The 24,381-nt window shown below is 41.5% G+C and overlaps 1 protein-coding gene across 3 annotated transcripts in view; it reads left to right on the top strand.

Moving 5' to 3' along the window:
* The window catches only part of ERICH1 (glutamate rich 1), a 136,352-nt gene that overhangs the window by 47,665 nt on the left and 64,306 nt on the right, over window positions 1-24,381 (top strand). For all 3 annotated transcript variants that reach the window (XM_077487760.1, XM_077487759.1, XM_077487761.1), the window contains one exon: window positions 9,729-9,866. In XM_077487760.1, the coding sequence (XP_077343886.1) occupies window positions 9,729-9,866 (138 nt within the window). The remainder of the gene's footprint in view (window positions 1-9,728; window positions 9,867-24,381) is intronic.

Here is a 24,381-nt window from a genome sequence, read left to right as displayed (position 1 = left end):
CACACGTGGTCAGTTCTCTAGCTAGTGTACTCTCCTCTAGTGATCATACTTTTCCTTACATGCCTCCCTGCACAGTCATTCACTGGAAAGCACAGTGTACTGCTTCTTTTCCTCCCCCCAGCTCTTATGCAGCTTAAAACAGAGGGAATGTAATCACTTTAAAAAAAAAAAAAAATGGGGGTGGGGGTTATTTTTAAAATGTTTTTTTTATATCTATACAAAAATGTTTTGCCTTTCATTTCTATTTTAAACTGTATGGGTTGTTTTACAATCACTTTAAGCTGGGTATAGACATGCTGAAAAAAAAGAAAGGTTTGTCAGTAGGCACCCAAATTTTGTATATATATATATATATATATAAAATTGTTCTCAAATACTTGCCATAATTTTCTTTTCCTGGACCATCCTCCCGCCAGCACACAACAGGTTAGCATCTCCTCTGGAGCCCCACATTACCACATGAATAGCTGAATAAAAGACAACCCCTCCCTAACTAAGATGTTCGATAACTTAGGCGACTAGGGAGGGAGCCTTATGCTGATGTGAGGATGGGCCAGGAAAAGAAAATGATGGTAAGTATTTGATAACAATTTTCAGTTTTCCTGGCCCATCCTCCTGTCAGCACACAACGGGATATACCAAAGCTTGATATAGGGTGGGGGAGATCAAATTAAGAGAGACACTGACATCTAAAAAAAATGCTGCTAAAGCCACAAGGAATTGATCTCTCTGGTCCCAAACATGCTGGTCACGTGTTTAGTTGGTAAGGTTGAATGAAGGCTTCAACAGACCTTCAAGCTAGCCCTTACCTGTATCCTTCAAGCAATCCTTGGAGGATATAACTGCCACAAAGGCTGCCACCCCTCTAGTCAAATAGGTTTGCAATTTCAGAGCAGAAAAGCGTACTTCCTGCATGCCAGTTTAATCATCCTGGTAACCCAAACGTGGATGACTCCTAAGGGCCTGATGGCTAAATGAAAGGATTTTTTACTTTCCTCCTTTGACCAAGGTTCCCTACTTCCCAAATACCACTTTAAAATTGAACTTTGGGGATAGACGTGGTATCCCTATCTCTGGTAAAAAGACACCAAAGCACCCTTGCTGGAAAGTGTTGCAATCTTCAACATCCCTCTGTCTGAAGTAGTTGTTAGGCAAACCAATTTTACCATGCAGTACTTCAATGGAAATGAAACCTGTTGAAGCAAAGGGTGCTCTCAGGTCCAAGCCTAAGTGGATGGCTGGTGGTTGGAGGTTGGTCTGGCATACACATGCTTAAGTGAATGTGAACCTAATTCATGAAATTTGAGTTGGGCACATATATCTCAGTGTCATGTTCTCTCTTCAAAGAGATAAGTCCTGTAGCTCTCTCCTGGCTCTTCCTCTGTTATCAGCCAGATAACTCCTGACAAATTCTTGGACGCATCAGAAAAAAGCAGCCTGACATTTCTGTCAGGGGAGGCTGCTATATATAGATTAGCCGGGAGCTGGCCTGGTTACAAAACGTGATGAGAGGGGGTGTGTGCCTTTCCTCCAATCAGCAATTTACACCATCTTGGCTGTATGCCCAAACATCACACTCTGTTAAACAGGAAGAGAAATTTTCCTAACACGATCTCAACTTTCTAAGCAGTATATAAATGTGAAGACAGCAGATATACATGTAAAACCTATGTAGGGAGATTTGGTTCATCTCTGTGCATCATCTGTGGCTGTTCACTTCGCTGTGTGTATGGAGGGTTTACACCCACTTTAATGAATGTGACAACCTGTTAGGTGTCATTGTTCTGGTCAGGCTAAGATGATTGTTGGCGGGTCTTATGTCTTTTGGAACATTTTGCATTTAGGGCTTCTTCTCCTAAAATAATACAAAACCCCTCATTTGCATAATCTCCTTGGGCACTCTTAAGAGCCATGTCCCACATCGCCCCCTCCTACCTAATCTTCTGTGCCACTAACAGGTGTGGAAAGCTCATATTTGCACAAAATATATGGAGAAAAGCATATTGCCTCTCGCCAAAAAAACATGGTACCCTGTCATCTTTAAAAGCCATCTGCCTTCATCCACTCACTTTATAAGCATCAGGTGAGCTTCAGGCAGCATTTCCAAAGGCAGACATCAGACACAGTTAAGCTGGACACACACTATATCATCTTCTCTGGATTTCTGCCCTCAGATTCACCAAAACCAACAACAAGAGGCCAAACCTAAGAGTCTTGATTTGATTTGTATGCAATCAGGCAGGCCCTTGCCCTTGTTTCCTAGGGTGGGTTTAGCTTAGATAATATGTGTAGCACTTACCCCCGAAGGAGCAGCTGAATTTTCCTGGGCTTACCGATTACCTCCACCAGCTCATACTCGTTGTCCTTGTCTAGGGGTTCCCAGGGTTGATAACCCAGTAATTGTAGAGACCAACACTTGAATTCCTTGTTAGGATTTTTATTTTGCATAAAACAGTTGAACAAACTCAGTCTCTAAGTTGGGAATAGAGAGCATCAGGATAAAGTTTAGCTCCGGTGCTTGGAACTGCTGACTTCAAATAAAGTCTCTCTCTCTGTACATAATCCAGGGAATAGCCACATGCAACTGGACTGTTGGATAAATCCTTTAGCTTGGATTTAGCAGCCAACAGGTACCATAATTCTAGCTTTGCAAAGTCTCTCACACAGACTTGGTTGAAGAACTTAGTTGTAACCAGAAGGATAGAAGTAGGAACTTTTCTTACTGTACCAGAATCTTTCAGCTGGTCCGGCAATGCCATAAGAAATGTGGATTCAATCAATGTCCATGGCAGCTCAGCTTCCAGGCTCTTACTGAGCAGCCAGCCTTGTGCGTGGCTCTCTTACTGAAGAGTTCTCCCCTGTTCGCATGTAGAGTTGCTGGGCCTCGCCAAACCCGAGGCGGCACCGGAATACCTTAGAATCCTTCTTCCAGTTACTGCACCTCGGACTAGCCAGTTACGAGTTTTGGAAATGAATGGATCCACACCTCAGGCCATGAGGACCCCTGGGGGCTGGTCAGGAGGATCAGGACCACTGAGTCAGCAGCAACTTCTGGACCGGAACCCAGAACCACATGACTTCAGTACCCTCTCCCGGAATACACAGCGAGACAAACTTCCACTGATTGGCTCAGAGAGAGAGATTGGTACCTAATGGGTCCAACCAGACTGCGTTCTAAGGCCCCTCACAGGTGCACAGGCAGAACCATAATACCATAACCATAATACAGCCCAGCCAAACTGATGCCAAAGGACAATTTAGCACGATTAACCCCAAAACTCAACTACAGTTTTGGGCAAAAACTAAATTTACAACATAGCGCATACTCATTAGGATTACATATGCATTTTGCACCAATTAATAAGTTGTGCATCTATTGCATAGTTGTGCATTTCTATCTTTACATACGTGTATAAACGGAATATTCCGGTTTTATATAGATTGCAACACTATCACATATAATTAGTTATCACATTTTTTTATATATATTTTTTCACTTTTTTGGAGGGATAGCGCTGACTTTCCACGATACATAGGCCCTTGCACTACATGGCTCTGATAAATCTATAGGAAACCAGACCACAAAAGTTGCATAGTGTGTATGGGGTCTTAGAGTCTGAGACCAAAAAACAGCCAGACTGTCAAGCCCACAGAAGTGCACAGCAAGGGAGCCAGGACAGCACATCCAGGGACAAATGGGAGAGTCAGAATCTGAGGTAAGTCCTTTACCTGGCAGGACTGTAGAGAGAGAGGGAGAGAAGCCCTCACAACTGCAGACACCCATGATATCATTACACCATTGCATGGCATCTGGTGGTCCCATCCCGTGCTGCCCATCTCCCAGCACCCTGTGACACCATTCACAGCCACTCTCAGACTGACAATAAAGCCAGGACAGCAGTGCGGTGTGCTGCATGTAGACTGTAAAAAATAAAAACCAAAGAGAGAGACAATGATAACATTGCAGAGCACTTATAATACCACACCTGTACAATATCAATGCTGTTTAAGCATCATTTTGTCCATAGCCTTGACACAAAAAGGCACGTTTCCATTCATGAAACTAAAAAAAACTTAGCAAGATCTTTCTGGTATGCTCAGCATTAATATGCTGTATGAGACTGCTAAAATACAGCCGCGCTCTGTCAAATGGTTGATGATGATGTAAATAGTATCTTGCATGGAAAAGTATTATGAAACTAACTGAATAAATATTGTAAGACGGATTTGGAAACATTGGTCTAATAGTAGTATTACCTTGTAACCATGTTATCAAGGTAGGGAAAAATGCTGCGCCTTATTTCATGAAATCTGAGGCTAGTGCATGTCCAATTGTTTTAATTAAAATGAAAAGACTATCAAGCAGACAGAGAAGGAAGTGGAAAAGTCAGGGACAATTCTTCTTATGCTGGCCAGTCACCTCACAGAAGTGTGTCACTAATGTTTCATTATGTAAGGACTATTTCACACCAGCAGCTGTATTAGATCACAGCCACTATTTATTTTTATTTGTACCAACCTTATTGAAATGCTATACGTCATTGAGGTCTGTTGGCTTCAGCATGTTGCAAAGTGATTGTGCCACACCATGCTGTGCTGGAGAAAAATACCATATGCTGTACTTTTTTTTTTTTTCAGCACACAACCTCAACATGGTGGTGTGAACTGGTATGATGGGAAACGGCCATTAGTGTCTAAACTGCTGGCAACAAAATTGAGTACACCCCTAAGTGAAAATGTCCAAATTGGGCCCAAAGTGTCAATATTTTGTGTGGCCACCATTATGTTCCAGCACTGCCTTAACCCTCTTGGGCATGGAGTTCACCAGAGCTTCACAGGTTGCCACTGGAGTCCTCTTCCACTCCTCCTCCAGGATGACATCACAAAGCTGGTGGATGTTAGAGACCTTGCACTCCTCCACCTTCCATTTGAGGATGCTCAAAATGGTTTAGGTCTGGAGAAATGCTTGGCCAGTCCATCACCTTTACCCTCAGCTTCTTTAGCAAGGCGGTGGTCATCTTGAAAGTGTGTTGGGGTTGCTATCATGTTGGAATATTGCCCTGCGGCCCAGTCTCCAAAGGGAAGGTATGCTCTGCTTCAGTATGTCACAGTTCATGTTGACATTCATGGTTCCCTCAATAAACTGTAGCTCCCTAGTGACGGCAGCACTCATGCAGCCCCAGGCTGTGACACTCCCACCACCATGCTTGACTGTAGGCAAGAGGATATTGTCTTTGTACTCCTCACCTGGTTGCTACCACACCTGCTTGACACCATCTGAACCAAATTAATTTATCTTGGTCTCATCAGACCACAGGACATGGTTCCAGTAATCAATGTCCTTGGTCTGCTTTTCTTCAGAAAACTGTTTATGGGCTTTCTTATGCATCATCTTTAGAAGAGATTTCCTTCTGGGACAACAACCATGCAGACCAATTTGATGCAGTGTGCGGCGTATGGTCTAAGCACAGACGGGCTGACCCCCCACGCCTTCAACCTCTGCAGCAACGCTGGCAGCATTTGTATGTCTATTTCCCAAAGACAACCTCTGGCTATGACGCTGAGCATGTGCATTCAACTTCTTTGGTCGACCATGGCGAGGCCTGTATCGAGTGGAACCTGTCCTGTTGGACAGCTGTATGGTCTTGGCCAATGTGCTGCAGATCAGTTTCAGGGTCTTGTCAATCTTCTTATAGCCTAGGCCATATTTATGTAGAGCAGCAATTATTTTTTTCAGATCCTCAGAGTTCTTTGCCATGCGGTGCCATGTTGAACAGTATGAGAGAGTGTGAGCGATTTAACATCAAATTTAACACACCTGCTCCGCATTCACACCTGAGATCTTGTAACACTAATGAGTCACATGACACCAGGGGGGGAAAAAATTGATAATTAGGCCCAATTTGGACATTTTCACTTGGGGTGTACTCACTTTTGTTGCCAGCGTTTGAGGGGACAGAAAATGTACACTTATACAAGCTGTACATTTCTTCAGTGTTGTCACATGAAAAGATATAATAAAATATTTACAAAAATGTGAGGAGTGTACTCACTTTTGTGAGATACTGTACATAAATAGTGCTCACGTTCTATGTGCTTTCATTTATCCAAAATCAGTCCCTGTGATTATCCTTACCAATAAAGCCTTCCCCTTGCACTCCAAGTACCTTACAAAACTTTTCCCCTAAGGCACAGGGTTCAATGATTGTGCTTGTATATATATATTTCTCCAATCTCTTTCTGATACTCCTAATTGCAACGTTCACCAATGTAAGGTTGAATATCAAGCATATAAAAAGAACAAATAGTAAAATAGTGCAGAAATTCCTACTAAAAATGCATTTATTAAACATTTCCAAAATGGCGAAAGACATTGATAATAGTCTGTTGGAATTAATTGTGGGATTCTTGATTGAGACAGCACTGGGTTCAAAGGAGAAGTGTGAGTGGTACTGCCTATTAAATGTGACACGGGGATTTTTTTTTTTTTTTTTGCTGCATCATGAATTTAAAGCATGCTGGGCATTGCATATGTACACCTCCCTGGGGGATTAGTTGGGGGAGGGGGCATTTATAAATACAGATAAACTATGCATTTTTACCGCCTTTAAACATAAGTGTAAATGGTGCCTTCTGTATGTTATCAAGCTGGATTAAGTCGGGGGCAGAGAGCAAGTGCAAAAAGACAAAAGAATTGTTGTGGCATGACCATTTTAACTCTGCATGTTGAGTTTGACAGGATGCACAACAGTTCTGGCAGTTATGTTATATTCTCATTGGGACTGAAAATAAAACCAGGTATTCAAAAGACAGCAGTATAACCTCCTGTATGGAATTTAAGCTGCCCTAAACCTCCTCTGAAACATCATTCCACTGCAGATTGTATTTCAGAGGAGCAGTGAAGCCTGTTGCCCTGTGCCAATGTGCCCTTACAATGTTTATCTTGTTCGTTTTTTTAGATGTGCTTTTCATAATACAAGTTTAACATTGTATCATTTACTGTGTAGTGTGCAGTTGTGGTGTTGAAAATTAATATGGTATAATTTTAACTCTTAGTCGCCCATATAACAAGTGTGGCAGCAAAGAGGACATGAAACGTATGCATTCATAGGCAGCAGAACTTTCTATGCTGATAGTGTACTCACAGCACAGTCACTGGGCTGTTGAAGAGCATGTGACCACTGTGATCACCTATATGCCCCAGGGTGTGATGGTCCAGTTTAAGGGAGGCTGGGGCTGGGAGGGAAGGGGGTAATATAATACAATAAAATAGAATATTTGTATTATTTAAATGGGTGCAGAGAATAATACTTGCATATAAACAATACAGAGCTTCATAGTTCTTTGAGGTAACAGTAGAGAACAAAACACCAGAAAAATGCCATATTCCTGCCTAAAATGTGTAGAGTGGGTAGCACTAGGTTATTATTGATTTTTGCATATTAGATCTAAGGCTAGGGTGACCCATCTCAATCTCTTTTCAAGTGTGTCTTGCCTAAGGTCAAGCATTGTGGTGGGAGTGTCATGGTCTGGGGCTGCATGAGTGCTGCTTGCCCTGGGGCGCTCCAGTTCATTGAGGGAACCATGAACGCCAACATGTACTGTGACATACAAAAGCAGAGCATGAGCCCCTCCCTTTGGAGATTGGGTCGCAAGGCAGTATTCTAACATAAGACCCCAAACATACCTCCAAGGAGACCACTGCCTTGCTAAAGAAGCTGAGGGTAAAGGTGATGGACTGGCCAAGCATGACTTCAGACCTAAACCCTATTAAGCATCTGTGGGGCATCCTCAAATGGAAGGTGGAAGAGCGCAAGGTCTCTTAACATCCACCAGCTCTGTGATGTCATCATGGAGACGTGAAAGAGGACTCCAGTGGCAACCTGTGACTCTTTGGTGAACTCCATGCACAAGAGGGTTAAGGCAGTTCTGGAAAATAACGGTGGCCACACAAAATATTGACACTTTGGGCCCAATTTGGACATTTTCACTTAGGGTGTACTTACTTTTGTTACCTGCAGATTAGACATTAATGGCTGTGTGTTGAGGTTTTTTTGAGGGGACAGCTAATTTACACTGTTCAAGTTGTACACTCACTACTTTTACATTGTAGCAAAGTGTAATTTCTTCAGAGTTGTCACATGAAAAGATATAATAAAATCTTTACAAAAATGTGAACGGGTGTACTAACTTTTGTGAGATACTGTATATTGGTTGTGTGCCAAAAATATTTTATCTTCAAGATATTATTCCAGCATTTTTTGTGTTTGTGTGTATATCTTTGGACACTACCGGACATTTACTCTGTTACATTATACTCTGCTGTTCGGAGAGACTGTCTTTGATCCCACTTCCTATTCTGGGACTGTTTTGTACTTCAGTTAACACGCTTTCTTGTGACCTTTGTATGTTCATTTGCCCAACAAATAGATTACTAAAAGATCTAAGGCTAGGTTCACACTACATTCAGGTGTGGGACTGCGTGTAATCGCACGCATACCCGCATCAAAAACATGCTGCTGTTAGTAGAGAGGCGCACGGGTGCCACTGATTCTTAATGGCCCCCTACGCAATGGAAACCGCAGCAAGATTTCCCATGATGGGAACCGCATAGCACTGTGCAGTTTGCCTGCAGCTGCAATTTTGGAAAAGGTGCAAGGATATTTTCCTGAATGGTACAGCAGACCATTCAAATGATTCAGCTGCTGTGCCTTCACAAATGCAGCCACTGGGAAACCAGCATAGTGTGAACCTAGCCTAATTACACAGTATCTGACTTTCTGACAACAAAACCGTGGATTTTTGTTTGACGGATGTTGGCTCCAACTTGTCTTGCATACACATGGTCACACAAATGTTGGCCAACAATTACGAACGTGGTGACGTACAAGACATAAGACGAGCTGAGAAAAAGGAAGTTCAATAGCCAGCGCGCCTCCTTCTTGACTCTGCGTATACGTGAACTTTTGTGCGTCGGACTTGTGTACACACGATTGGAAATTCCGACAACTAACTTTTGTTGGGGGAAAATTTGAGAACCTGATAGCCAACATATCTTGGCGGAAAGTCCAACAGCAAATGTTCAGTGGAGCATACACACGGTTGGACTTTCAGCCAACAAGCTCAAATCCAACATTTGTTGGCGGAAAATCTGATTGTGTGTATGGGGCATTAGTGTTTTTTTTATTTTGTCACTATGTAACCTTGAGAAAGAGATCTTACATAGCCCTAAAACCTTGACATTTGCATTAATAAGCAACATGTTTCCATAACAGAAAGTGAAATCTATTCTTTGGAGTGCTGGTGACCTCTGCATCATTTCTAAGGTATGATGACTTTGGAGCTCAAAGCCATAGATATTGCCCCTAGATCCAGAAGCTGTATAAGAAAGCCTTATATTATTCGTAAAGGCTGAAATATTAGTTTTGGGTGGGCTAATCTTTATAGGAAATATACTGTACAATTTTAGTTACAATCAATGTGTGATGGCATGTCCAGCTTTGTAGTTCTAGTCTAGATGATCTACAAAGTCTATTCCTATAAATGCTTTAAATCTGTTTTATTTGATCTAAGAAATAACACTCAGAGCAAACCATTTCACACCCAAAGGATGACTTGCATAACCATGTTCTGTTTGACATGCAAATTAGACATGCACACAGTTAACTAAACCCTGTAATAATCCATGATTTGCATACCTGAGTTTTAAGGCACTACTTTTTTTACAGTGAACAATGAAAAGGAGTTTATGCATTATCAGAAGATCTATACGGTGAGTCTTCCTCCAGATGACTATGTACCAGGTCCTCAGAATAACGATGGATCCTCGACCACAGAAAACTCAGACCTCTATGAAGATGTAGAAGGTACGTAGTTTTTCGTATGGGATTTCATTCATACAGGATGGCACTGATATGTTTATAAACCAATATAATTGCTATGTTCTGCTAGTTTTGACCATAATGAAAAAGGGGCTTTATGAAGCCTGCCTGTTACAAGCTCATTGTACAGATGGAACACAGTGTCCTTTGTCACTGCATCTTTATTTTTTCTAAGCAGCCTTGTTTGTTTTAGAGCACCATTAAATGCATTTGTCCTTAGCAGCTAAAGGGGCTGTGCTACTCGGTATATCATTATAATAAATATTGGGCTGCTCTGTCGGGTTTTAACACAATTATGCCATTTTTATATTTATTTTTTAACCATGTTTTCTGTTGAACTCTTAAGTGAAAAGTATTTCACTTGTTGGTATTGACAGATGGAAAGAAAATGTGAGATAGTATATTATTTAGAACAAGCAATTCAAGCTTTTATATAACACATTATTCACATTGTATGCTGATGTGAACCATTTATATTGCACACAATTTCTAAAGTGCTCATACTTGCACTCCACAATAGGCTATTGAATTTTCACATGTGATTTGTAATTCATGAAAAATTACATCTTGGTGCTTTGTATTTCATTTTCAATCAGATTTCCATTTTTAATGATAGGTTAGGAACACCTTAGCACATTAACCTGTTTATATGTGTGAAGATGTCACCCTTCAAGAAAGCCAAAGCAGTTTCCTTCTTTTTCAGATATTAATGGTTTCTGGGAATATCTTTGTGCCTAGGTTTATTATGCCCGAATAGAATTGAAAATGTCTGGCTTTATCACACCCCCTTTTATGTTTTACTCTAGTAGGAATAGTTGCAGAGTCTTCTATCCTTACAGCTGAGAATATTGATGCATGGATTTCTACAGGCTTACCCAGGAGACATTGGGTTGATTTACTAAAACTGGAGAGTGTAAAATCTGGTGCCTTGGATGCAGATTTGGTCCGCTACAGGCCGTGGGACAAAAGTTGGTCCCTTTTTAGGGTCTTGAATAAGAGTATACTTCTCTTCCCTAGTGTTAGATTTAGAAAATATTTAGAAGTTCTGCGATATCAATGTGCAAATCTTTCAATTTTTATTGTATGAAAAAAATACTGTCAATGAAGCTGAAGGTGGCGTACAATGCATTCTTTGTTAAATGAGCCAAAGATGCTTGGTAAACATTTTCTTTTCCTTACATGTTATCCAGAGAACTTACAACCAACAGCTGGTTAAGGAAGCACATTCAGAAGCTCCTATAAGAGCATAAATCTAATGCAGATATGTTACTTGGTGCAATATACCTACAGGTGCGTTAAAAAAAAGTTGAATATCATTAAAATGTTAATTTAATTCAGTAATTCAATTCAAAAGTGAAACTCCTATATTATATTGATTTATTACACAGAGTGATATATTTGAAGTATTTGCTTCTTAAATTTTTGATTATTATGGCTTACAGCTAGTGAAAACCCAAAGTTTTGTATCTCAGAAAATTTGAATATTACATAAGACCAATAAAAAAAAGATTTTTAATACAGAAATGTTGGCTTACTGAAAAGTATGTCCATGTACAGTATAGTATGCACTCAATACTTGGTGTACTACATGAATTACTACATCAATGTGGTGTGGCATGGAGGCCATCAGCCTGTGGTACTGCTGAGGTGTTATGGAAACCCAGGTTGCTTTGATAGTGGCCTTGCGCTCATCTGCATTGTTAGGTCTGGTGTCTCTCATCTTCCTCTTGACAATACCCCAAAGATTCTCAGTGGGGTTTAGCTCAGGCAGGTTTGCTGGCCAATCAAGCACAGCGATACCTAGATCATTAAACCAGGTATTGGTACATTTGCCAGTGTGGGTAGGTGCCAAGTCCTGCTGGAAAATGAAATTGGCATCTCCATAAAGCTGGTCAGTAGAAGGAAGTATGAAGTGATCTAGAATTTCCTGGTAGATGGCTGTTCTCACTTTGGACTTGATAAAATATTTGACCAACACTAGTAGATGATATGGCTCCCCAAATCATTACTGACTGTGGAAACTTCATACTGGACCTCATGCAACTTGGATTATGTGCCGCTCCACTCTTCCTCCAGACTCTTGTACCTTGATTTCCAAATGAAATTCAAAATTTACTTTCATCTGAAAAGAGGACTTTGGACTACTGAGCAAAAGTCCAGTCCTTTTTCTCATTGGCCCAGGTAAGTTTCTGACTTTGTCTCAGGAGTGGCTTGACGCAAGGGATGCGACAGTTGTAGCCAATGCACCATAGTCATTTTACCACTTAAGGACCACCCTCCATCATTTTACATCGCTACTTTGAAGAGGAATATCATTGTTATGGCAGCAGGTAGCTGCCATAACCCCAGTATCCTCTTCAGCGGGCAGTCCGCTTTCAGATAAAAGTGGTCACTGCGTTAGAATCCCTGCAAGATCACTTTTATCGCCGGTGGGAGAGGGGACCCCCTCCCGCCTCTCTTGGTGCCCTCAGCCGCTTACTGGAACCGTCGGTAGCAGCAGAGGCGATCACATTCTCTTGCTGGCTTGGTATGGAGACGAGTGAGGGAAAGGTGGCCCCCTCCCATCTCCATATCATTGCAGAGTGGCAGCAACGTCAAAATGTCACTTCCGCCCATAGCTTTTTTTTTTTCTTTTTTTATGGGGTGTTTTTTTGTTTTTTTATTGTAAATATGAGATCTAAGGTCATGTCATGCTTTTTCTTCTATTACAAGGGATGTTTACATTTTTTTTTTTTTTTAAGAACAGTGTAAAAATATAAAAATAAAAGATAAAAAAAAAATATTTTTTTAAATGCGCCCATCCCACTGAGCTCGAGCTCAGAAGCGAGCACATACGTGAGTAGTGCCCACATATTAAACCGGTGTTCAAACCACACGTGAGGTATTGCCACAATCGGTAGAGCAAGAGCAATAATTCCAGCCCTAGACCACCTCTGTAATTCAAAACATGCAACCTGTAGAATTTTTTTAACCATCACCTAATAGAGCTTTTTAAGGGTAAAAGTTTGTTGCCATTTCACGAGCAGGCCAATTTTGAAGAGTGGCATGTTGGGTATCAATTTACTCAGCAGAACATTATCTTTCACAATATAAAAAAAATTTGGCTAACTTTACTATTGTCTTATTTTTTAATTTAAAAAAGTTTTTTTTTCCCCAAAAAGTGCGCTTCTAAGACCGCTGCACAAATATGGCGTGACAGAAAGTATTGCAACAACCACCATTTTATTCTCTAGGGTGTGAGAAAAAAAATATAATGTTTAGGGATTCCAAGTAATTTTCTAGCAAAAATAAATGTTTTTTAACTTGTAAATACCAAATCTGAGAAAGGCTCGGTCCTTAAGTGATTAAATAAGCTTGAAGTTTATTAAAGATAATGAGGGATAAAAAAGGCTTGATCAAAACAAGTACCAGAGATGTGTATTAATAGTAGCTTACCTGCATAATCACTCCACTGGGAGCAGTCTGAGTTGTGTCTCGATGGATGGCGGAACACAGCGATGGTATGAGCAGATGGACTAAATGGTGACCTCCCAGTGACCAGGAAAAGCTGATATGCCGATGTGTATGGCCACCATGGAGCCAAGACCGGAGGGGCTGGTGACGAACCGTAATTTGGTGGGAGAAGCTGCCCAGAGTCCAGCCACTAGCAATGACGTCACACGCTATGCTGGAACTGCTGGTAGCAGAAGCCGCTGGTGGAATGCACACCTCACAGCACTTGAAAGGCAAGATGGTATCGATGGTCCCATCACACTGACGACGTTTCACACACCTGCAACTTGTCAAGTCATGTGACAGGATAGCCCAAAAGGAATTTAAAAGCCTGAGCACCAGAGATGGGTGGGGCAGAGAAATTGACACATCTTGGACCCTTCCCTTTGAAGAAAACTATGTAATTAATGATTACTATCTGCCCAGGATATAGAAACTCTGAATATAGTTAATAAACTGTGCACTAAATCAATTATCCACTTGTAAAGGAAATTTGTAAGTTCTGTATATAATTGTATTCTATTTTGTATGTATTGCACACTGCCCTCACTGTGCTCACGGTACTAATAATGTTTTCATTACATGTTTGCATTCTTTCGAGTCCTGATTAGAATATGTTACGCCCCTTGTTACCATAAACATACAATTGTAATATTAATGTGATACCTATGTAATCCTGTGTATAAAAACCTTAAATTGCGTCATAATAAAGCAGAACAGTTATTTGGAAATTAGGCTGTTGGTCTCCAACTCCTCATTTAACCTATTGGGGGACAAAGTGTTTAACTTAAAATTCCAGAATGCCACCTTTCTGCAGAGCAAGGAAAAATTTTCGTTATCTGTAAGTCCTATCTGCAATGTACTCGATGACCATGGCCTCAAGGCATTTGATGTCCATATGATGTAGCAGGAAGTGTTGGGGGACACTGCTGGTCACATCCCCCTTTAATGAACCTTCTGTGTTCACCCACCCGTTTACACAAGGTACGTATGGTACGGCCGTATTAATTGTATCCAATCTCCCTCCCTTTATTAGAGATTCTAACCACATTACAACACTACAATTGGGAAGGTGGTTATCTGTGGGCTTCCTTAGTGTGTTCATTATATACATCTATTCCACATGGAGAAGGTCTAAGCCCCTGTACACACGGTCGGACATTTCCACAACCAAATCCGTCCGGCTTTGCCCATCGGATTTTGTCTGTCGGATCTTGTCCGAAACTGTTGCATACACACGGTCGGACAAAGTTGGCAAAAAATCTGATCTTTCAGAACGTGATGACGTAATTTCATTACGATGGGACTACATTCAGGCTAGTAGCCAATAGCTTTGATGTAGGAATTTGATCTGAGCATGCATGGCACTTGGTCCGATCAAAATTCTCTACACAAAATCGGAGTATGTCCGATCGGCCCAGTTGGTCGGGAAATATTTCCAACATGTTGGAAAATTGGGTCCGACGGAATCAGTCCGATGCATACCACACACAGTCGGATTATCTGATGACACGGTCCGATAGGACACATTCCGACGGATTCTCCGACCGTGTGTACAAGGGCTAAGAGCTCTACAATACCTCCTTTACAAAGACCCAACGATAAATTCACGACAGGCTCAATTTGTGATTGAGGGTACAGAATTTTGCCCCTTGTTACACCAATATTGCAGTGGGATACTGGGAGGAGGTTTCAATATGGAACAACAGTCCCTTTGCCTGAAACATTCTGTGCTACGGCAGGTACATTGATGATGTCCTAATCATCTGGAATGGCACAATTGAACAATTTTCCCTCCTTTTTTGTCCCATTGGCAATGACCTTGGCCTGAAGTTCACTCATGCTATAGATCCAATCATACAAATTTTTTTGGATCTAGAATTATTACACAAACAGGGCAACATCATTTTCTAGTACAAGGGAGACCTTTGTGGGTGATAATAATGTTAAATAATTTTTTGATAAGATTTTTGATACAATTTTTTTAGAAATGTATTTTGCTAGTTTGTTAAACCCTTATTATTTTAATTGTAATTTTTAATTGTTATACATTTAATTATTATATTAATTATATTTTTAAACATATTTTGGTAAATTTTGGTTAATTTTTGGTCATCAATTGTACATGCATAATGCATTTTAATTAATTATGCACCTTCTTCAATGAATTCGCAAATTAGTCATACAATTTAATTATTTTTAACCAGTGCCTAAATTGATTTAGTGCATAATTGATTTAGTGCACAGTTTATTAACTATATTCTGAGTTTCTTAATCTTTAGCTGGTATTAATCATTAAATACATAGTTTTCTTCAAGGTGAAGGGTCCAAGATGTGTAAATTTCTCGGCCCCTCCCACCTCTGCTGCTCAGGCTTCTAAATTCCTTTTGGTCCATCCTGTCACATGACTTGACAAGGAGCAGGTGCGCAAAACATGTTGTCAGTGTGGCGGGACCATCAATACCAGCTTGCCTTCCAAGTGCTGAGGTGTGCATTCCACCAGCGGCTTCCAGATCTGGCATAGCGAGTGACGTCAATGCTAGTGGCCAGACTCGAGCAGCTTCTTGTTACGGCTTGTCACCAGTCCCTCCGGTCCTGGCTCCAGTGCCAGATGAGCTCTTCCCAGTCGTTGGGCGGTCACCATCAAATCCAGCTGCCCATACCATCGCTGTGATCTGCCATCCATCCAGACAAATCTGGGACCGCTCCCAGTGGAGTGATTATGCAGGTTAGCAACTCTTGATACACACCTCCTGGCTTTTGTTTCGATCAAGCCTTTTTATCTCTTATCTTCAAATAAACATCAAGCTTATTTAAATGACTATGGTGTGTTTCACATAATTGTTGTTTTTCACCAATAAGTATATGTTTTCTTGAGACAATAATTGTGGATCCAAGTGCTTTTAGGAACCCATGATTGTGTAACCTACTGGACCTGACTGAAAGACCATTTAAAGGCTCAGGAAACTTTTACAGGTGTTTTGAGTTAATTAGCTGATTTGAGTGTGATACCATGAGTCTACAATATTGAATGTTTTTCACAATATTCAAATTTTCTGAGATACTGAATTTTGGGTTTTCACTGGGTGTAAGCCATAATCATCAAAATTAAAAGAAAGAAATGCTTGAAATATATCACTCTGTGTGGAATGAATCTCTATAATGAGTTTTACTTTATATTACTGAAATAAATTAACTTTTTGATTATCTTAAAATTTTTATTTTAGATGCACCTGTAGTATAAATGGTGCTATATTTGAATAAAGTCTTGTTTTGAAGCATTTTTACTAGGCTTCCATGGACCTTTCTTTCTAGAGAAACTTATTTTAGCAATTTTACCATCATATGACATTTTGGTTCTGTTTTCGGAAGGCTGACTATTCTTTATTAAATAACTTCATTTTTCTTGTTTTATTAACAGTCCATCGTATGCTTCTCAGACAGTGAAATTGCAGTGTTATTGATTTAAAAAGGTGTATTACTGTAATCACTAAAGTGTTACAGGTAATGGTCTGTATTCGCTGAGAGAGGGGCTGTCCAGATCATGCATAAGCATATCAAAGCCTGCATGTAAACACAGGTGCCACATAGGCCCACAGGAGCACACTGGTGTCACTAGATAACAGGTGGATCGGAAGCGTACGTCGAGACACTGGGTGCATTTCAGTCACTAGATGCATTAGAGGGAAAGACTACTTTTGAGGCTGTAAGCAGACACAAAATGTACAGGTGAGTCGTGCTGCTGGAAGTAGGCATGAAAGGTAAAAGTTAGTACTGCAGTTGGAATCAGGCACAAAGGATACAGGTGGGTACTGCGGCTTGGGATCTTGAGTGAAGTATAGCAACTTGTTTGCATGCTGAGCCACGTGTCACTTTGTAATTAAAGGTGGTATCAATCAGCTGTCTCCTGATTGGCTGTGGCACTGATTAGGAGAGGTTGCAACATCAGCTCTCCAAATGAAACCTGGGAGGTGTCACTGGAGAGGAAACACCGCACTAGATCCCAAGGTAGGTAAGGCCGCGTACACACGGGCGGACTGTCTGTCCAACTTAGTCCGCTGAAACGTGTTTCAGCGGACAATCCGCTCGTGTGTGGGCTTCAGCGGACTTTTTCAGCGGACTTTTTCAGCGGACAGTCTGGCGGACTAAGTCTTTCGGAATTTCCGTAATACAGTCCGTCCAAACTTGGTTTCAGCGGACAGTCCGCTCGTGAGTAGGCAAGTTGGACGGACTAAGTATGGCGCATGCTCAGAAAGGATTTACACGGCCGAAGGTTGCATTGCAGTGTATTGGACGTCGTATTTCTAGTCCTGTCGTACGTGCCGTACACGTCATCGCGCAAGCTTTCAGCGGACTGTCTGTTCATCGTGTGTGGTCAAGTCCGTTCATTCAAAAGTAGGACGGACTGTCTGACGAACTTAGTTGGCCAGACAATCCGCCCGTGTGTACGCGGCCTAAGTGTGACATTACCCTCTTATTTATGGGGACCTCCCAACAACTGAGGTCCTAGTTTCATTTCAATTAGATACTGAAGTTTTCACTGGGAAATCTTGGAGTGTGGGATTTGGTGAACCTTGTATTCATCATAGGTCAGCTGAGGGGGGTATCTAGAGATGGACAGGGGAATGTATTCAGGACCAGAAGTCAGAATTTGATAGCTTGTAGGGTCAAAGGAAGTTTGGAGCAGACTGGATTTAACTTTGTGGGCCCAACATAATGTAGGGCGATCTTCATGGAGGGAACCTTGACATTGGTGTTTTTGGTAGAAAGCAAACTTTATCCCTGGGTTGGAGCTCTTTGATGTCAGTCTGCAAATTTTGTGTGTCTGAGGACAGAGTGCTGGAGTTGGTTGAGAGTCTGGGACCAAATTGGATTAAAGTATTTTTACATAGCACAGAGTGCAGGAATTTCCAGGGAATAAGTTATTGGCAAAGGAAGACCTGGATCCTTGCTTTAGATGAAGAATAAAGACTCCTTGATGCCAGCATTAAGGTGTTTATTGTGAGCAAATTCTGCCCAAGGCAGGAGGACAATACAGTTGTGGCGGGGAGACACTAAAGCCTAATACACACTATTGGTAGTTTGTTTTTTGTTTTTTTCATTCAACCCAAGCGAGCTGAACAAAAAAAAAAAAAACTGAAGCGCTCGGGAAGTACCGCTATACTAACTATGCTTTGTTAGTACAGCAGTCTCTCCTGCTGAGCTATTGTGTTCTGACAAGGGGACTCTTTGGCTACCAGTACTGTCAGAGAATAAACATGCCTTCTGTGGGCACAAGGTTGCCTGAAGGGCTTTGAGTTGTGGGACCAATAGATTCGTTTAGTTTAGTTCTTTTCTCCAAAGGTACATCTGCCCACTATGAGACTTTATCCGGCCCACAGCGATTCTCTGACTCCAATTCTCCAGTCCTCATTCTTACTGTCTGCTTCTTCAGACTCCTCGCCCCCACGCACACAGACTTCCTCTGTTCAGACCTGCTGTTTCACATGTACAGTCTTGCTATGTAAACCAAATTAAGCAGTAAGGGGCACTTTGTTGTGGATACTAATGTAAGGCAGGGGACTTTTAATGGGTCACTGATGTGAGGGGGACTCTGATAGGGACCCTATTTTGAATTGTATTCATTTTTTAAACAGTTTTTTTTTTTTTTTTTTTTTATTGCCCGCAAATATTTGTTAAAAGTGGTCACAAAAGTCGAACTGAGAAAATTGAGGACCAATGGGATTTAGGTGGGATTTGATGAAGCAATCCTGCCAGGAGATTGTATTACTTTTCAAGGCCCAGTTCGACTGCAAACTTGGCCCCACTGGGGTCTGAAGAGGAGGGCCCTGATTCCCAAGGATGAGGCAATACCCTTGATACAGAATAGTTTTGTGATGTTCAATCTTGGGGCAGGACCAAAAAGGAAGGCTCACTTCAAGGAGTGGAAGGGTTAGTTTTGGAAGGCCAATGCTTTTGGTTGGTATCTTTCGGGTAAGAATGACAATGGGAGCACAAAGAGCAGAGTAGTTGTTGGTTAACTACTGATAGTATTTTCTGAACCCTAAAAACTGATGTGTAGCTCTGAGACCACTGGGCAGAGGCCATCTGGAGATGGCAGCATTTTTTCCATGATCCATGGACCATCTTTTAAGACTATATATTAAATTGGCCCTAATCGCAGTGGGTGTACTAATGTACCATGATGGTCCTGACACATGGGAAATGTTCCTAGCAACCGCCTAGTGTGGTCGAATTTTCCTAGCTACTAGTGTAAACAGGAGGTATAGTAGATTGGTATAAGAAGGTTCTTGTGGAAGGGCATATTAAAGACAGAGAACCCCAAGTTATTTCATCAATGAGAGTTTTCATGGTAGGCCACTGTGGTACTAGTCTCTTTAGCCAGTGATATATTTCCATTGTCTGTACCTCCCAACTCCCCCAAACAGAAATTAATATCACAAATTTTCAGCAACCATGAGATGAACGATTTGTTACAGCATGTATAAACTCCCTCTCTGTTGTGACCCACTTTAACTTATAGAGAAGAAACTTGGCAAACGCTTACCATATGTACATGACTTATGAAAACCTAATGATATGCTCCTCCTAAATCTGAAAACATGATGGTATCTTTCTCAACTACGTAGTCTTTTCTGCTTCTACCTTTTAAATGGAATAGTACGTCTAAAGATTTTAGTCTTGAATATATCATATGATTAACACTAGATTACAGAAAGCCAAATTTACAAAACATGTCAACTATGTGATATGGGAGATCATTGGCTCATGTGTTAGATGCATTTTAACATGTGGTGCCAGTCCAAACTGTAATGAATACAAAAAAAACTTTACAGCGCAACAGTTTCCCACACAGGGGTGTCAGCCTTCACACAGCAAAACTTTAAGTTCTAAGCCATTTGGCACTCTTCTGCAGCACCACTGCTCCTGTCAGGTTACTTTACCCAGCTCTCTGTTAACTAAGGCTTGATTACAGCAGCTCGCTGCATGAACCCTGTCCTGGCCTGTAGGTTGGCATTCACCTGACAACCTGGGCTCTCACTCCTCTGACAACCTGGGCTCTCACTCCTCTGAGACCTAGTTCCACCCAGTCCCATGGACTCTCTCATTTGTCCCAACCTTCTCAGTCTCCCAGACCCTCTCTTGGTTTACCAGACTTGCATAACTGCCTCACCTTTCTCAGTCCCGTGGACATTAAACTCCTCCAACTTGGAGTGCAGTCTCTTGGATAGAGCACTTCCAGACAGTATCCCATTCCTGTCTTCACACCAAGCCTGTTTCAAAATGGGAGTCCTGAACTGTACTCAGATTTGGTTTATAACTGTCCTGCATACCTGTGTACTCTCACAGACTGCAGGCCTCCAGTAAAACCACCTGGACCCAGGAATAAAGGCCACGGCATTTTGGAATCTTCAATCTCCAGGTCCCAAAGGACCTGGAGATTAAAGGAGTTGTAAAGGTTTGTGCTTTTTCACCTTAATGCATCCTATGCATTAAAGTGAAAAAACACCTTGCTGTCATGGGCCCCCCAGCCTCCCATTTTTACTTACCTGAGCCATTCACCTGCTGTGTGAGTCCCTCGGTGTCCTTTTCTCCACTGAGTCTGGCTGTTGATTGGATAGATTGATAGCAGCACAGCCATTGGCTCACGCTGCTGTCAATCACATCCAATGACACGGGAGCACACCCACAAGCTAACCCCCTTGGGAAAGAGCTTCCCAGAGGGGGCTAGCTTTAGCGGGGAGGAGCCGAGACAGCTGCTGTGGGATCCCAGAACAGCACTCTGTGCAAAACGAACTGCACAGTGGAGACAATTATAACATGTTTGTTATTTAAAAAATAAAAAAATAAAAAATTGAACCTATACAACCCCTTTAAAACAAAGCTTTCTCCACTCATAATGTACTCCAGAGCTTCTCAAACTGCAGCTTTGAGAATCCTGCATCATATCCTTGTCCTTTTCCTGCCAGATTATTTCAGCTCAATACTCTTCCCACACCAGTTCCACATAACACTTGTAGGATGTTTACACCACAATACACTCTTGCAGTTTTATGTCACAATGCACAATGAAAAACCATTGGTCTCCATGACCTCCTTTAAAGCGGAGGTCCACCCTAAAGTGGACCTCACTTCCGGCGTAGATTCTGCAGAAGGTACGCCCCTTTCCGCAGAATCTACACCCCTTTCCAAAAGTCCCCCACTGCCTCCTGGGAAACACACGGATCCCAGAGACAGCGGGGGCCATCCTTATTGCGCAGCGCGACTCGCGCATGCGCAGTAGGGAACCGGGAAATGAAGCCGAAAGGCTCCACTTCCTGATTCCCATACCCAAGATGGACGAGAGACGATCGAGAGATCGGCTTCGGGTGCCGACATCGCGGGCGCCCTGGGCGGGTAAGTGTCACTATTTTAAAAGTCAGCAGCTGCAGTATTTGTAGCTGCTGGCTTTTAAAAAAAAAAACGGCGGAACTCCCGGCGGACTCCCGCTTTAATCTAATCTACTATTAATTAATGTAACAAATTGCAGTCTATTATAACTTTTAAACACACAGATACAATGTGACGATGCTTTGATTGGTAGGAGGGAAGAAGTAGAAAATTATTGAAGCAACATTTTGTTTAGGTCACCTCATATATGTTTTTTGTTTTTGTGATTTTCCAGATTTAAATACATTTTTAAACATCGTTTGGTATACCTAGCCAACATTTTAATAGATGATTAGTGCTTTGAAGAAGTCTTACAGATCAAAGAGTAGTTTATGAACATTGTTGTGGGGTCATATTGCCTTGGCATAATGACCAGTACCTACAGTATCTCACAAAAGTACACCCCTCACATTTTTGTCAATATTTTATTATATCTCTTCATGTGACAACACTGAAGAAATGACACTTTGCTACAATGTAAAGTAGTGAATGTACAGCTTGTATAACAGTGTAAATTTGCTGTCCCCTCAAAATAACTCAACACACAGCCATTAATGTCTAAACCGCTGGCAACAAAAGTGAGTACCAATTAGCCATTTTCTCTCCCTGGTGTCCTGTGGCTCGTTAGTGTTCCAAGGTCTCAGGTGTGAATGGGGAGCAGGTGTGTTAAATTTTGTGTTAACACTCTCACTCTCTCATACTGGTCACTGGAAGTTCAACATGGCACCTCATGGCAAAGCACTCTGAGGATCTTAAAAAAAAAAAAAGTATCGTTGTTCTACATAAAGATGGCCTAGGCTATAAGAAGATTGCCAAGACCCTGAAAAATCTGCAGCACGGCGGCCAAGACCATACAGCGGTTTAACAGGACAGGTTCCATTCAGAGCAGGTCTCCCCATAGTCGACCAAAGAAGTTGAATGCACATGGTTGAAGGGATGGGGGGGTGGTCAGCCTGTCAGTGCTTAGACCATACACTGCATCAAATTGGTCTGTATAGCTGTCGTCCCAGAAGGGAGCCTTTTCTAAAGATGATGCACAAGAAAGCACGCAAACAGTTTGCTGAAGACAAGCAGATTAAGGACATGGATTACTGGATCCATGTCCTGTGATCTGATGAGACCAAGATAAACTTATTAGGTTCAGATGGTGTCAAACATGTGTAGTGGCAACCAGAGGAGTAAAAAGACAAGTGTGTCTTGCCTACAGTCAAGCATGGTGGTGGGAGTGTGATGGTCTGGGGCTACATGAGTGCTGCTGGCACTGGGAAGCTACAATTCATTGGGGGAACCATGAATGCCAAATAGGAAATTGTGACATACTAAAGCAGAGCACGATCCCTCCCTTCAGAGACTGGGCTGCAGGGCAGTATTCCAACATAACCCCAAACACACCTCCAAGATGACTACTGCCTTGCTAAAGAACTGAGGGTAAAGGTGATGGACTGGCCAAGCATGTCCCCAGACCTAAACCCTATTGAGCATCCTCAAACGGAAGGTGGAGACGCGCAAGGTCTCTAACATCAACCAGCTCTGTGATGTCGTCATGGAGGAGTGGAAGAGGACTCCAGTGGAAACCTGTGAAGCTCTGGTGAACTCTATGCCCAAGAGGGTTAAGGCAGTGCCAGAAAATAATGGTGGCCACACAAAATATTGACACTTTGGGCCCAATTTGGACATTTTGACTTCGGGAGTGTACTCACTTTTGTTGCCAGCGGTTTAGACATTAATGGCTGTGTATTGAGTTATTTTGAGGGGACAGCAAATGTACACTGTTATACTTTACTTATTACTTTATTACTTTATATTGTAGCAAAGTGTAATTTCTTCAGTGTTGTCACATGAAAAGATATAATAAAATATTTACAAAAACATGAGGGGTGTACTCTCTTTTGTGAGATACTGTATGTGAGCCCCCTAACCAAGGTCAAGAACGTTCCCAAAGAGTCCCGGCGCATTTAACATATTTTACAGACATATCTAAAATACTTGCTTTGTTCCTTCAATCCTCCAGACTCTTCAAATTAGTCAGGTAGGAAAGGTAAGGCTTTCAAATGTCTCTGTAGTGCTTTATATGGGGGAGTGTGATCTGAATAGTAAAGTGTTCTGAACAATATGGGTCTGTTATAAAAGTTATTTCAAATCAATTCTAAGGAACTTGGTTATAAAAGAGTAGTTTTCATTAGCTTCTTTAGTTTGTCTATGCCCAAGATGTTTTACCAATATTTACAGCTTCTGCTGACATTTTTTTAATGAAAGGAGCTAGGTTTCATTCTGGGTTCTTCCTTGAAATTCTCTTGGGTTAAAGGTGTTGTCAGGGAAGATGGACTGGTAATATAATTTTTAGCTGTTATGTTTTGACCTGTGCCTTCAACATAAAGTAATATTATGGAAGTATAGTAGGACATGGATTTTAAACCCTCCACATTGTCTCCTATCAGATACAGTAGGTAGAATATCATCTTGTGTTTAAGGGTGTGTTCATGGGAGACTGCTTAAAAATTATTCAATTTTGAGTTTTATTTGCTGTTTCTTATTGTTTTGTATAATTTTTTTTTTGTTCTTGCTCTATACGGTACTA

This window comes from Lithobates pipiens, unplaced genomic scaffold (genome assembly GCF_037356315.1).
Source record: "Lithobates pipiens isolate NorthernLeopardFrog02 unplaced genomic scaffold, aLitPip1_a1.2 Scaffold_18, whole genome shotgun sequence".
Classification (NCBI taxonomy): Eukaryota; Metazoa; Chordata; class Amphibia; order Anura; family Ranidae; genus Lithobates; species Lithobates pipiens.
The sequence above is the reverse complement of the archived record's forward strand: the minus strand, read 5'-3'. Positions and strand labels throughout refer to the sequence as shown.